Source organism: Ambystoma mexicanum, chromosome 5q, assembly GCF_040938575.1.
Source record: "Ambystoma mexicanum isolate Mex_15411 chromosome 5q, UKY_AmexF1_1, whole genome shotgun sequence".
Classification (NCBI taxonomy): domain Eukaryota; kingdom Metazoa; phylum Chordata; class Amphibia; order Caudata; family Ambystomatidae; genus Ambystoma; species Ambystoma mexicanum.
In genome coordinates this window covers 1,387,744,536-1,387,756,362 of record NC_090933.1, presented here as the reverse complement: position 1 = coordinate 1,387,756,362, position 11,827 = coordinate 1,387,744,536, and the positions used below count along the sequence as shown (strand labels likewise).

Sequence of the window (11,827 nt, the reverse complement as noted above, 5' to 3'; positions counted from 1 at the left end):
GCACTGCTAATGACCTCGGCTTCAATGCCAGCAAAACAGATATTCTCCCTGTTGGGTCCCCTGCACCCCCTTCAATCTGGCCTTCCTCCATGGGCTCCCCACCTGCCCCCTCCTCTGTAGCCAGGAACCTCGGATTCATCTTCGATCCCTCCCTTTCGTTCAGGACATTCAAGAAGTCCCACTTTCAGCTTTTCCTTCTCAAAGGAACTCTACCCTTCCTCACCTTCCCCCAGAGACTCAATGTTACCCATGCTCTGGTTCTCTCCAGGCTTGACTATTGCAACAGCCACCTCCTTAATCTTTCTTCATCCACCCTGCAACCCCTTCAGCTAACCTAGAATACGGCTGCAAGACTTATTCTTGCCCACAAGCCCAGGGACCACATCTCTCCTGCCCTACAAAGCCTTCACTGGCTCCCGGTTAAATTCAAAACCCTTTGCATCATCCACAAGGCTATCTGGGGCCAGGGACCACTCTATCTTCAACGCTTCCTGACTAAATACTCCCCTTCTAGAGTCCTGTGTTCCTCTGGCACCAACTCCCTGCGTGTGAAGCGGTTTTCTAAACAGAGAGCTGGTGGTCAATCACTTTCTTCAGCAGGCTCCCTCCTTTGGAACAGACTCCCTCTTCCTGTGTCTTGAGCAGGACCTTCTTAAATTCCAGAAAAGTCTCCTCAAGACCTTTCTCTTTACCTTTTCCTTCTCCTCCTCTCTTCCCTGCTAATCATACAGTAGCGTGACTGATGTGCAGGGCCCGTATGTATCCTCGGGACCCTTACCCCCTCCCACATCTCTCATCCCAGCCACTGTCTATTTACTGCACTTCCTTGGCTCACCCGCTCTTACATTCTTCTATTCTTAGCACGTCTCCAAAAGCACCACATCACCTAGCCCCTCCCACCTGCACTTGCACGTTCTGAACACTCACAAGGCATAGTAGGTTTATCTCCCCTCCCTGTTAGTCTCACTAGTTGTTTGTACTATTAATTCAATTATTTATCTTAGTTTTAATTCATTGTCTACCTCCCCTGCCCCCACCCTGTCGCCCTGTGGGTGCTTTGAAACAGTTTTGCTAATTGTATAAGCGCCTAACAAATGACCAATAAATAAATAAGGATAGGTGGTAGAATAGCAGTCACAGTAGATGGGGGAGATGGAAAGTGCCATGGAGGAGGAGGAAGGACAGACGGATAGATGGAGAAGCTGCACAGGCTCGACACAAACTCACCAGGTGGCCCAGTAGCTGAAGGTTGGTGGGTGGAAGTCCAGCAGGAGAGTCTTGGGCAGGAGCAAGGTAGTTCAAATTGGTGTCTTCAATGAGGCACAGACAAGGAGGGGAGTAGGGTGCACATTGGATGTCTGAGAGATTACAATACATACCATGGGACAACACAATAAGGCTTGTTGGTGTGCTATGCTGACATACGAGTTAGAAATTAATCTGTAATGTATTAGCAGTATTTTCTTTTGGACTGATGTTAAAAAAAGGATTGTACAAAGTGTTGTTCACTATTTTTTTAATTCTGAAATCTCATGAGAGGGTGACCCACTGAAAATATAGTCAAAAGATGACTCTATACCTTCAAAGACGTATCACATTCAGAACATGTCTATGGTTTCTCCCAAGTATCCTTTATCTGATGTATCACACATCGATTATTTTTGCTTGAAAGTCATTTTTCATTAAGGACATGATTATGGCTTCCCACGGTGCGATTTCTCTTATGTATGAATAGTTCAGTTTTGCTTGACAGCCTTAACACATTAAGAACATGCCTATGACTTCCCCCACAGTGTGATTCTTCTGATCAATAGACTTCACATCGAAAAATGTATTACATTCATAATATATATAGTCTCAAACGTGTGATTTCTCTGAGGTAACATTAAACTATGCTTTTCCTTGAAAGACTTATATCGAGGACATGCATATGGGTTCCCACCAGTGTTTTCACTGATGTCACATTTGATCTCTCTTTTGCTTGAAAGCCTTACACATTCATGCATGCGTGTACATAGTTCCCTCAGTGTGATTCCTCTTCTGTATCAATAGAGAACTGATCAGCATAAAAGACTTATCACATTCAGAACATGCATATGGTATCACCCGGTGTGATTCCTTTGATGTATCACAAGTTGATCAATTCACTTGAAAGTCTTATCACATTGAGGACATGCACATGGTTTCTCCCCAGTGTTACTCCTCTGATCTATCAATAGATGGCCCTTCTCCGTGAAAGACTTAGCACATTCAGAACATGAATATGGTTTCCCCCCAGTATGACTTCACTGACATAGCAATAAATATTTCTACTCCTTGAAAGACACATCACATCAATAACATGAATATGGTTTCCCCCCAGTGTGATTCCTCTGGTGTATCACTAGGTGACCCTTTGGCTTGAAAGCCTCATCACATTGAGGACATGCATATGGTTTCTCAACAGCGTGACTGGACTGATGCATCAATAGATGACTCTTCACATTGAAAGCCATATCAAATTGAGGACATGTATATGGTCTTCCCCAGTAAAATTTCTCTGATGTTTGACTAGTTCAAACTTACGCTTGAAAGACTTATCGCATTCAGAGCATCCATATGGTTTCACCCCAGTGTGACACATCCTACGTAGCAATAGATGCCTCTTCTCCTTAAAATACCTATCCCCCACAGAGATGGGGAGCAGGTGCAAGTGGATCTAGGTCACATGACTAAGCACCACCACCTTCTTAGCCCTGCCTCTTCCTTCCTGCTCTTCGCTCTTAGATCAAGGGCGTCTCTCGCCCAGGCATCCAAAGCGAAGGGCAGTCGAAGAAAAGGGCAATATCAGTTTGGACCAGGAGGTCCCAGGGCCCGACCCCCTGCTCAGAGAGCAGGTAAGCATGCACCAACATGTGTTTACACCCTCTATCCCAACAGGCCATCCCCACCACCTCTGGTCCACTGTGATGTTCCGTTGTGCCCCCCTCCCTTCTCGCACACAGGTGTTGCCTGTTTTGCTTGATTCTTCTACCCTGCTCCCGCTCCCCACCCTCCAGCCTACTTCTGCAGGAGTCTGCCCTGAAACATTCTGGTTTCACCATCACCGTCTTGTGGCCAATGCTGGATTTGACTTTTATGGACTTTGTTGATTCACGGTGCGTCACCCTTTCTCCACGGTCATGCTGGACTTCTTTTGCATCTTGTAGTCATGGTGGCCCTGAATCATGCTGATGCGATCTTCTTGTATCCTGGCTTGCAACATTATGTGTTACTACTGACTTCTGCAATTGTATACGTTTCCCCCTCTTGCTTCTCCACTCTTTCTGACTGCTCACCCTCTGTTATCTCCTCCCCACCTTTTCTCCCTTATCTTATCTCCTCCCCTCCTGCCCTTACTTTCTTCTATGCACTTACTCTATCAGAATTGTCCCTGGACCTAGTATGATAGCAACCTCGTCAGTCTCCTCCCCCCACCCCTTACTTGTCCCCCCTCCTCCAGCACTATCTGAAATGTCATCAGGCCTAGTACGATAGCCGCTTGTTTTGTTCCTCCCCTCCCTTTCTGCACCCTTCTCCCTCACCCAAGTTCGATAGTTAATTTCACATTCTTACTTTTCGTTGCCTGTAAGAATGTCATTGTATTTTCCCTTGTTCCCTCCCTTGTCGTGAAGCACTTTAAAAACACATTGTGCATAAGCGCTATATAAATAAACTATCATATCATATCTTCAGAGCATGCATATGGTTTCCCCCCAGTGTGACTCCTCTGATGTATCAATAACTGATGCTTCATCTTGAACGGCTTATCACATTCAGAACATGCATATGGTTTCAACCCAGTGTGATTTCTCTGGTGTACCAATAGCTCACCCTTTGTCTTGAAAGCCTTATCACATTCAGAACATGCATATGGTCTCTCCCCGGTGTGATTCATATGATGTTTCACAAGTTGATCATGTCGCTTGAAAGCCTTATCACATTCAGAACATGCATATGGTTTCTCCCCAGTGTGACTCATCCTATGTAGCAATAGATGCCTGTTCTCCTTGAAAGCCTTATCACATTCAGAACATGCATATGGTTTCACCCCAGTGTGATTTCTCTGGTGTACCAATAGCCTATCCTTTCTCTTGAAAGACTTAGCACACTCAGAACATGGATATGGTTTCTCTCCAGAGTGATTTATCTGATGTTGCAATAGCTCACCCTTTGTCTTGAAAGCCTTATCACATTCAGAACATGCATATGGTCTCTCCCCGGTGTGATTCATATGATGTTTCACAAGTTGATCATGTCGCTTGAAAGCCTTATCACATTCAGAACATGCATATGGTTTCACCCCAGTGTGATTTCTCTGATGTACGACTAGTTCACACTTTTGCTTGAAAGCCTTATCACATTCAGAACATGCATATGGTTTCACCCCAGTGTGATTTATCTGATGTCCCATTAGCTCATCCTTTGTCTTGAAAGCCTTATCACATTCAGAACATGCATATGGTCTCTCCCCGGTGTGATTCATATGATGTTTCACAAGTTGATCATGTCGCTTGAAAGCCTTATCACATTCAGAACATGCATATGGTTTCACCCCAGTGTGATTTTTCTGGTGTACCAATAGCTCAGCCTTTGTCTTGAAAGCCTTATCACATTCAGAACATGAATATGGTTTCATCCCAGTGTGATTTCTCTGGTGTACCAATAGCGTGCCCTTTTGAATGAAAGCCTTATCACATTCAGAACATGAATATGGTTTCATCCCAGTGTGATTTCTCTGGTGTACCAATAGCTCAGCCTTTGTCTTGAAAGCCTTATCACATTCAGAACATGAATATGGTTTCATCCCAGTGTGATTTCTCTGGTGTACCAATAGCGCGCCCTTTTGAATGAAAGCCTTATCACATTCAGAACATGAATATGGTTTCATCCCAGTGTGATTTCTCTGGTGTACCAATAGCGCGCCCTTTTGAATGAAAGCCTTATCACATTCAGAACATGAATATGGTTTTTCTCCAGAGTGACTCATCTGATGTTGCAATAGTTGGTCCTTTCTCTTGAAAGACTTATCACATTCCGAACATGCATATGGTTTCACTCCAGTGTGATTTCTCTGGTGTACCAATAGCTCACGCTTTGTCTTGAAAGCCTTATCACATTCAGGACATGCATATGGTTTCACCCCAGTGTGACTCATCCTATGTAGCAATAGCTGCCTCGTCTCCTTGAAAGCCTTATCACATTCAGTACATGCATATGGTTTCACCCCAGTGTGATTTCTCTGGTGTACCAATAGCTCACCCTTTCTCTTGAAAGCCTTATCACATTCAGTACATGCATATGGTTTCTCCCCAGTGTGATTTCTCTGATGCACCAATAGCAGGCCCTTTCTCTTGAAAGACGTATCACATTCAGAACATGCATATGGTTTCACCCCAGTGTGATTTCTCTGATGTACCAAAAGCACATCCTTTGTCTTGAAAGCCTTATCACATTCAGAACATGCATATGGTTTCTCCCCAGTGTGACTCATCCTATGTAGCAATAGATGCCTCTTCACCTTGAAAGCCTTATCACATTCAGAACATGCATATGGTTTCACCCCAGTGTGATTTCTCTGATGTACCAATAGCTCACCCTTTGTCTTGAAAGCCTTATCACATTCAGAACATGCATATGGTTTCACCCCAGTGTGACTCATCCTATGTAGCAATAGCTGCCTCTTCTCCTTGAAAGCCTTATCACATTCAGTACATGCATATGGTTTCTCCCCAGTGTGATTTCTCTGGTGTACCAATAGCTCACCCTTTGTCTTGAAAGCCTTATCACATTCAGAACATGAATATGGTTTTTCTCCAGAGTGACTCATCTGATGTTGCAATAGTTGACCCTTTGTCTTGAAAGACTTATCACATTCAGGACATGCATATGGTTTCACCCCGGTGTGACTCATCCTATGTAGCAATAGCTGCCTCTTCTCCTTGAAAGCCTTATCACATTCAGTACATGCATATGGTTTCTCCCCAGTGTGATTTCTCTGGTGTACCAATAGCTCACCCTTTGTCTTGAAAGCCTTATCACATTCAGAACATGAATATGGTTTCATCCCAGTGTGATTTCTCTGGTGTACCAATAGCGTGCCCTTTTGAATGAAAGCCTTATCACATTCAGAACAGGAATATGGTTTTTCTCCAGAGTGACTCATCCTATGTAGCAATAGCTGCCTCTTCTCCTTGAAAGCCTTATCACATTCAGAACATGCATATGGTTTCACCCCAGTGTGATGTCTCTGATGCACCAATAGGTTACTCTTATGATTGAAAGCCTTATCACATTCAGAACATGCATATGGTTTCACTCCAGTGTGAATTCTCTGATGAATTATTAGATCACTTGTTTCTTTAAAAGTCTTGTCACACTCTTTCTCTTCAGTGTGTAATCTCTGATGGTGCCATATACGGCATGTTTCACTAAAAGTAGCTTCACATTCAGAAAATTCAAAATGTACCTCCATTCTGAGGACGCTATTTTGAGATAGTGATTTCTTTGTAAAGAGCTCCTTGTCAAATTCAACCTGAATCCCTCAGTTGCTCTCACCAGGTCAGGTGCAATTTTACAGACTTGAGTGTCAAGAAAGAGCCACTATCCTCGGCCAGAGCAGGCAGGTCTGCGATTAGAACTGTTCTACGTCCAGAGCATGGTTTCTTGCCTTGTGTTCATGCTTTTTAGTCTTTAATAAATGTCAGCTGCCACTGGAACATCAACAACTATTGACCAGCACCACAGCAGCGGTGCTATTGATTCTGAAGCATAAAGTCCAAAGTTGGTGTTCAGCATCTTTTTCATACTGAATGTGGCACACCAGTGCATTTACACAATAATTGGTAAGGAGGTTCTACACAATGCCTGAAAATGCTCTGCCTCTACTTTAAAGTGGCAGCCATGGTCCTCTCCTCTGTTCAGTATAGATTCAGTGGTCTACCATTAGATTATGTCCTGAACGACTTGTCGCAGCCAGTGAACCATTTCTTCCACGGTCAGAGGCTCCAGGTTGGGAGTGACTGTCATGAGAAAGAAGCAGATGAGGTTGCTATCATACTAGACCCAGCTATCAGAGGAAAGCTTTCTTTAAACATTTCAGTTTTCCAATCCCTGCTTGAAGGAAAAGGAAAAACAGGATTAGTGATCCATAAGCGACAAATACATATTTCTTATTTTAAAAATCATATGTGAAAAGCAAAAAGGCATGTTTCAACTTTATAATACTGGTTTCATGAAATCCTGGAATTTGTATGCAGGACACTGAGTTAAATGAATAGTGTAACTTGTCCCCAATTCCATGAACAGGATTAACACATAAATCTCTAAACATGTGGCCCATTGACCATTCATCCTTTGTCACAGAAATGAATAAAGGTGTGACCAAACTAGCCAACAGCCAGGATGAACACAATGCAGTGACGTGCAGCCACTGAAGTCTGAGAAATGGCCAACCCGTCAGTCGAGTCATTGCTGGTTGTGGTCAATTAACTAGCTCTACGGTGCACAGAAAAGATGGTGGAACAGGAACAAAGAGGAAAGGAAAGGTTGACTGCATTGAGATTAAAATAATGGGAGGCATGGCCATTTTGTCGAGTTACTATCTCAATACCTGCAGTGGAACCACAACTTACTGGAGTTTTACAGACGCAGATTTTGCGAGAGGAGGAAATAAGTACATCTTAGATGTAGTAATTCACATATTCCGCCTACACCCGATGGAAGTCACGCTGTAGGGTGAGAAGAAGGAGTGGAGACAAAAAACTTCTCAGACACAGAGCCTATAGCTGAGGAGGGGGAGACGGTGGGTTGCAGAGAAATGGGGAGACACTCCGAAAGTACACTGAGACAGAGGGCCTCATTACGACTTCGGTGGTAGCCATGCCGCTATTGGCGGCATGGCTGCCACCGAAATCGTCTCCGGTTCCGGGTTCCCTAAATGGGGAAGTAACGGGCCATTCTGAGTTTGGAGGGCCCGGTACATCCTCCTTCAGGGAACCCGGGCCCTGTCCTTCCCCATTCCCATTTGAGCCCTAATGGGGAGGGAGCTAACAACGGGCTTGCGCCTTGCAAGCCCGTTGTTAGCTCCCTGCTCCCCTCGCGGGACCCGCTCGGTACGTCTGGTTAAACCAGACGTGCAGAGCGGGTCCCGCGAGGGGACCTCGTAATCAGGCGGTACGGGGTTGGTCGGTATGGCGCCGTTAACCCCTTTCCGCCTGACTTGTAATGAGGCCCAGAGTACTTTCAGAGCATGAGCAGAACAGAGAGGAATTGCAAGTGAAGAAGCACATTATGGGAGTTGTGGTGCAGACACAAAGAACAAAAGGCAAAGAAAATGCACAGGAAGGGAAATTAATCAGAACTGCTGAAAAACTGATAGGAAGTCAAACAGGTGCATGCTAGGGGAGGAGTCCAGACATTCCACAAAGGAGTGCGAGATGCACAGGGAGGGAGATTAATCAGAACTGCTGAAAAACTGATAGGAAGTCAAACAGGTGCATGCTAGGGGAGAAGTCCAGACATTCCACAAAGGAGTGTGAGATGCACAGGGAGGGAGATTAATCAGAACTGCTGAAAAACTGATAGGAAGTCAAACAGGTGCATGCTAGGAGGAGAAGTCCAGACATCCCCCAAAGGAGTGTGAGATGCACAGGGAGGGAGATTAATCAGAACTGCTGAAAAACTGATAGGAAGTCAAACAGGTGCATGCTAGGGCGAGAAGTCCAGACATTCCCCAAAGGAGTATGAGATGCACAGGGAGGGAGATTAATCAGAACTGCTGAAAAACTGATAGGAAGTCAAACAGGTGCATGCTAAGGGGAGAAGTCCAGACATCCCCCAAAGGAGTGTGAGATGCACAGGGAGGGAGATTAATCAGAACTGCTGAAAAACTGATAGGAAGTCAAACAGGTGCATGCTAGGGCGAGAAGTCCAGACATTCCCCAAAGGAGTATGAGATGCACAGGGAGGGAGATTAATCAGAACTGCTGAAAAACTGATAGGAAGTCAAACAGGTGCATGCTAGGGGAGGAGTCCAGACATTCCCCAAAGGAGTGTGAGATGCACAGGGAGGGAGATTAATCAGAACTGCTGAAAATCTGATAGGAAGTCAAACAGGTGCATGCTAGGGGGAGAAGTCCAGACATCCCCCAAAGGAGTGTGAGATGCACAGGGAGGGAGATTAATCAGAACTGCTGAAAAACTGATAGGAAGTCAAACAGGTGCATGCTAGGGGGAGAAGTCCAGACATCCCCCAAAGGAGTGTGAGATGCACAGGGAGGGAGATTAATCAGAACTGCTGAAAAACTGATAGGAAGTCAAACAGGTGCATGCTAGGAGGAGAAGTCCAGACATTCCCCAAAGGAGTGTGAGATGCACAGGGAGGGAGATTAATCAGAACTGCTGAAAAACTGATAGGAAGTCAAACAGGTGCATGCTAGGGGGAGAAGTCCAGACATTCCCCAAAGGAGTGTGAGATGCACAGGGAGGGAGATTAATCAGAACTGCTGAAAAACTGATAGGAAGTCAAACAGGTGCATGCTAGGGGGAGAAGTCCAGACATCCCCCAAAGGAGTGTGAGATGCACAGGGAGGGAGATTAATCAGAACTGCTGAAAAACTGATAGGAAGTCAAACAGGTGCATGCTAGGGGGAGAAGTCCAGACATCCCCCAAAGGAGTGTGAGATGCACAGGGAGGGAGATTAATCAGAACTGCTGAAAAACTGATAGGAAGTCAAACAGGTGCATGCTAGGAGGAGAAGTCCAGACATTCCCCAAAGGAGTGTGAGATGCACAGGGAGGGAGATTAATCAGAACTGCTGAAAAACTGATAGGAAGTCAAACAGGTGCATGCTAGGAGGAGAAGTCCAGACATTCCCCAAAGAAGTGTGAGATGCACAGGGAGGGAGATTAATCAGAACTGCTGATAAACTGATAGGAAGTCAAACAGGTGCATGCTAGGGGGGAGAAGTCCAGACATCCCCCAAAGGAGTGTGAGATGCACAGGGAGGGAGATTAATCAGAACTGCTGAAACACTAAAGGAATTCAAACAGATCCCCTGTTCTGTATTAGGAAAGGGTTTACATATCCGCATAAAATATATTTATGGGATAACACTGCACAATAAGGGTGATAGTGTAACTCACCAGCCGAAACTCACCAAGGTTCTGAGCATGCCTACACACAGATACTGGGATTCACAATGAGGGTGATAGTCAAAATGTTGCTTTTCCCCTGTTGGTTTTCCTGCAGATTTGTCTTTATTTTTGTGATCAGAGGGACTTCTTGTAAAGTCCCCCTGTCAATGCATCTCTTTCCACATATTGTCCCTCTGTAGCCCATATGGCTCCTGGAACAGGGGTGTGTTTTAGAAATATCATTTTTGGTGTAGGGTGATGCTAAAACCCTACAGGTGTGAAGAGACGTAGGCTGGTGGCAACTGTATTTCAGTATTGTCTTCACCAAGAGTGCTGCTGGGTTTACCGCATCATTAGCCCAGTGGACTAATGTGCTTTTTCAGTCTTAATCCCAGCAATTCTGTTTTGGGCAAACCCTTTTACATTTGGGACCAGCAGGCTGTTGTGCTGATGTGGGCATACCATGATCCCAGTCCTGTACACTCTATAGTGGTTTAACCTGCCGTAGACAGGTTTACTGCCCACGACATGCCCAGTCTACTTCCTGTGTGGGTGGCCACCAAATCGTCATCCTCTGCTGTTGAATGTGGCTGGTCATAAACCTGGACAAGAGGCTTCTTTTGCATTTCCTCCACCTGTTTCATTCGGATCAAGGGCTCAAGGCCCTGTGTATCACAACCTGTTCAGCAAAATAAGTCCTATCTTTACCAGATTCATGGGCTGTTTCTGAGCCAAATCCTGAGTGATTGGTGCTTTGGAGTACTTGTCTCCGGATCCTGACATTCTGTGGTTCTGATATCGTCATAATCTGCTTTAGGGGTCACCAAACCCCAGAGTAGTGCGGGTGTTACCGGCCCACTCTATGACAGATCACCATTGGCTTCCACTGCCCCTAATTCTGCTCAGCTTCATTTCTTCCTTGGCTGGCTCAATATAGGTCCTGGAACTGAAGCTCTAAACAGGTGTCTACTGTGGCACTCTCTAGGGTTGGGTGCTTGTTTTTTCACACCTGTGGGGTTGAACAAGTACTGACCTGACTTTAACCCAAAGCCATGACTTACCTAAGGACTTTATCCCATTTATCACTATGGGGAATGGTCTACAAACATTTAAAACAAAATATTTTTTAGGGTCACCAAAATGCCAGGGGTAGGGAACTTGACAACACAACCAAGATGGCATCACAGGTGATGTCACACAACCTTTGACCTTGATGACGTGAAATGAAATGACATGGCATTAGACCTTCATATCATCTGAAGTGACTGACGGAGGATAAGAAATGTACATAAGTTTACATTGAATACAATACCAAATCGGTACTGTTGGGGTGGTCAGGAAAGGTCCTGATAAGGAAGAGGGGTACACATTTGGCGCACCATATTTGTGACTGGGGTTGCGTTAAAGTTGGCATGATGTGGCAATTTATATGTATCCAGTGTAGTTAATGTGAATGGGATGTGCTACTTTTAGTGTTATTTTGTGTCTAAGTTGATACATTTAAGATTGCATGCACAGCAAGATGAATGTCAAAATACAATCTGTATATGGTGTGCTACGAAGTGCCTAGAAGCTGGGCAATGAATAGCTTCATAATGCGCATTCGAGGAAGGGGATTTGTCATGAACAACCCACTGTTAAGAAGACACAATAGTTATGAAACAATATATGC

At 44.9% G+C, this 11,827-nt stretch overlaps 1 protein-coding gene across 1 annotated transcript; it reads right to left on the bottom strand.

The window, feature by feature from the left end:
- Positions 1-1,499: 1,499 nt before the first annotated feature.
- On the bottom strand, positions 1,500-7,148 carry LOC138498200 (zinc finger protein 850-like). The gene has a single exon (XM_069622078.1). The coding sequence runs from the start codon at positions 6,491-6,493 to the stop codon at positions 3,698-3,700; it is 2,796 nt and encodes a 931-aa protein (XP_069478179.1). The 5' UTR covers positions 6,494-7,148; the 3' UTR covers positions 1,500-3,697.
- Between the last annotated feature and the right edge of the window lie 4,679 nt (positions 7,149-11,827).